The sequence below is a fragment of the Panicum virgatum genome, chromosome 4K (genome assembly GCF_016808335.1).
Source record: "Panicum virgatum strain AP13 chromosome 4K, P.virgatum_v5, whole genome shotgun sequence".
Classification (NCBI taxonomy): Eukaryota; Viridiplantae; Streptophyta; class Magnoliopsida; order Poales; family Poaceae; genus Panicum; species Panicum virgatum.
In genome coordinates, this window is record NC_053139.1 from 37,471,439 (window position 1) to 37,474,383 (window position 2,945).

General features: G+C 54.0%; 1 protein-coding gene across 1 annotated transcript; it reads left to right on the forward strand.

Moving 5' to 3' along the window:
• The first annotated feature begins 510 nt into the window (after positions 1-510).
• On the forward strand, positions 511-2,061 carry LOC120703820 (auxin-responsive protein IAA23-like). Its single transcript, XM_039988002.1, has 4 exons — positions 511-883; positions 1,014-1,307; positions 1,396-1,457; positions 1,559-2,061. Exons 1-4 carry the CDS (start codon positions 723-725, stop codon positions 1,579-1,581), a joined length of 540 nt encoding a protein of 179 aa, XP_039843936.1. The 5' UTR covers positions 511-722; the 3' UTR covers positions 1,582-2,061.
• Positions 2,062-2,945: the final 884 nt, after the last annotated feature.

Here is a 2,945-nt window from a genome sequence, read left to right on the forward strand (position 1 = left end):
TTAGATGGAGGGTAAAGAGATGCGAAAAGTCGCATCGGACACTGTAGCGCACTGTAGTATTTTTCGTTTATTTGTGGTAAATATTATCATACTATAACCTAACTAGGCTCAAAAGATTCGTTGCGAGATTTGTCTCGCAACGTACATCAAAATTATGCAATTAGTTTTTTATTTAACTACATTTAGTACTTCGTTTATGGGTTATTTGCTATATTTAATGTTTCGATGTGATTTTGATGTGATGGAAAATTTGGATATTGGAGGATTTTGTGGGATCTAAACACACCCTGATCGAATTTCACGCGAGTGCTGTGACTGACTATGAACGTGCTCAACAAGCTCGTGTCGTGTGAGTCGCGGCGGCCGGCACCTGACAAGTGGCAGCAACAGTGGCAGTAAAAATTTGGGAGCCCCAGAAGGTGGGTGGCGGCACCACACCGGACGGCGGGCCCCGCGCCGACCGCGCGCATCTTTATAGGCAGCGGCAAGCGGCGCGGCCACCCCACAACTCGCACCACCACCGCACCGCTCGCCCTCGCCTCCGACAGCGACCGCGCAACCGCGTCGTCATCCCCGGCCCCGGCGCCTCTCTTCTCCTCCGCAGCCGCCTCCGTTCTCTGTGCAGCCCTGAGCGTATCGGCCGGAGCCACGCGGCGCGAGACAGCCGAGACCGAGAGGACCAGAGCAGCAAGCACTTGCACGGAGACGCGTCACTGACGACGATGTCGACGACCTCCGCCAACTCCGCGGCGTCGCCGGCGGTGTCCGGCCTGGACTACGACGACACGGCGCTCACGCTCGCCCTCCCGGGCTCCTCCTCCTCCGCCGGCGCCGACGACCGCAAGCGCGCCCACGCCGACCACGACAGGCCGCCCTCCCCGAAGTAAGCACCCCCACCTCCAATCCTCTCCCCCTCTTTTCCCCTCGCTCGAGCCAACCTCACCGCGCGCGCGTTAGCTCGATCTCCGGCTTGCTCGTTGACTGACCCCGGACGCGGCGGCGACGGCGTGCAGGGCGCGGGCCGTGGGGTGGCCGCCGGTGCGCGCGTACCGGCGCAACGCGCTGCGCGACGACGAGGCCAAGCTCGTCAAGGTGGCCGTGGACGGCGCACCGTACCTGCGCAAGGTGGACCTCGCGGCGCACGACGGGTACGCGGCGCTGCTCCGCGCGCTGCGCGGCATGTTCGCCTCCTGCCTCGGCGTCGGCGCCGCCGGGAGGCTCGTCGACGCCGCCACCGGCGCCGAGTACGTGCCCACCTACGAGGACAAGGACGGCGACTGGATGCTCGTCGGAGACGTCCCCTTCAAGTAATTAATAACTTGCCTCCTCCTCTTCTTGCTAATCCACTTGGATTGTCAAGCGTGCTAATAATCCGTTCCTTCCCCATCAACGCAGGATGTTCGTCGACTCGTGCAAGCGGATCCGTCTCATGAAGAGCTCCGAGGCCAGCAACCTATGTAAGAACCCAAATCCTGCAATCCATGTCCCAGATACAAAAATGCCACAGACTTGGCTGATCATCACACAAGTGCTAACGTTTCTTCTTTGCTCGATGCAGCTCCAAGGGCATCATCCCAATGATTGCTGTCATCGACCGAACGCATATGCGCAAGGCGGTTGATCTGTCTGAATTTGTTCACAACAAAAGCGTGCAGTGGAAGAGGCTTGGCTGCTCAGGTCCTCCATGCACCCTATACACCTTAGGATCAGAGATGTTCAGTCTGTTGTTGTGCTCTGTACAGGCCACACACAACCATGGGAACTTGTCTCAGTTCCAGGTGCCCCTCCTCTCGGCCGGACGGTTTGGTTTTTGGACGCCGGCGAGAAGGGCGGCGCCGCCACTTTGTCAGCTAGATTGTTAGTCCCGTTTTTTTCAGTTTCTTTCAGACTTGGGCTTCCATGCCATGCCAGTCCATGTTTGCCCTCGGTCATATCTTGTCTCGAGGGGCGTTGATGTGTAGTATACACGAATATGGTACATGCTGTGTGCTGTTTCCATTGTAAGGTCAAAGAATACAACTGTCACTGTTCTTGCAATTCCGGCAGCCTGATGTTCTTGCCCATCCTTTCCTGATACTGACATGTGTATGTGGTGGTGTTTTGTTCCATTGTTTGAAAATTCTGAGCTCGGTTTGGTGGATGCCGATTGCTGTGGAAGATTGGGGAGCAATGGTAGTGGGAAGCTGTGTGCTAGGAATGGGATTGCGGGCTTGCGGCAGCTTGGACAATTTATCCAGTGAAGAAAATTGCGCAGGGACTGAGCCCAAAGTGGAATGTTGAAAGGTCCAGCTGCCTAAATCTGCTGTTCACCTGACCTTGTTCATCCAAAGAACTGATCCTTCAGTGCAGTTCACAACTGCGCATAGCCCTTGAGGAGACTGCACTCTATTTGGTTCTACCATTTCGTCTTAAACATTTCCTATTATATCACTAGAAACTTTCAAATTCGTTCAGAGATTATGTTGTCGGGGGAACTATCATAACAGAGGCTCGGAAGCACAAAGTCCGAATGTTTCCCTCTTAACCTAGCATTTCAGAGTTCAGACTTCCTGTTGCAGAAGACTCTCCTTCTATCATTTTGCCCGGTCGTTTTGCTCCACCAGCTCTGATTCGGCCCATTGTTTTAGTAAGGGTGCTACAGGAGCAGTGCTCAGTGCAGTAGTCTCGTTCGGATGGCAATGTCCAAGGATCGCGTTTGGATTATGTCTCTATACCGGCGGTTGCGCAAGAATGTCTGTTGCCGAAAGCAACATCTTGCGGCTGCATTGCTATTCCTGTGTTTCTGGAGGACTAACGTCACCGATGTAAATCAAATAGTCTTCACTCCCATTGAAATTAATATTCTTGCTTGACTCACTCATTCATGACGAAAACATCAGCCATCTGTTAAACATTACATTTTTCAAATCTGCGGAGACTGTTTTTTTTTTCAGAAGCTAGTTTCC

Excerpts from the sequence above, each read along its gene's own strand:
- LOC120703820 (XM_039988002.1), top strand. The coding sequence starts at position 723 with ATGTCGACGACCTCCGCCAACTCCGCGGCGTCGCCGGCGGTGTCCGGC. Across the intron at positions 884-1,013 it reads GACAGGCCGCCCTCCCCGAA|GGCGCGGGCCGTGGGGTGGC; the intron begins GTAAGCACCCCC and ends GACGGCGTGCAG. Across the intron at positions 1,458-1,558 it reads CTCCGAGGCCAGCAACCTAT|CTCCAAGGGCATCATCCCAA; the intron begins GTAAGAACCCAA and ends TGCTCGATGCAG.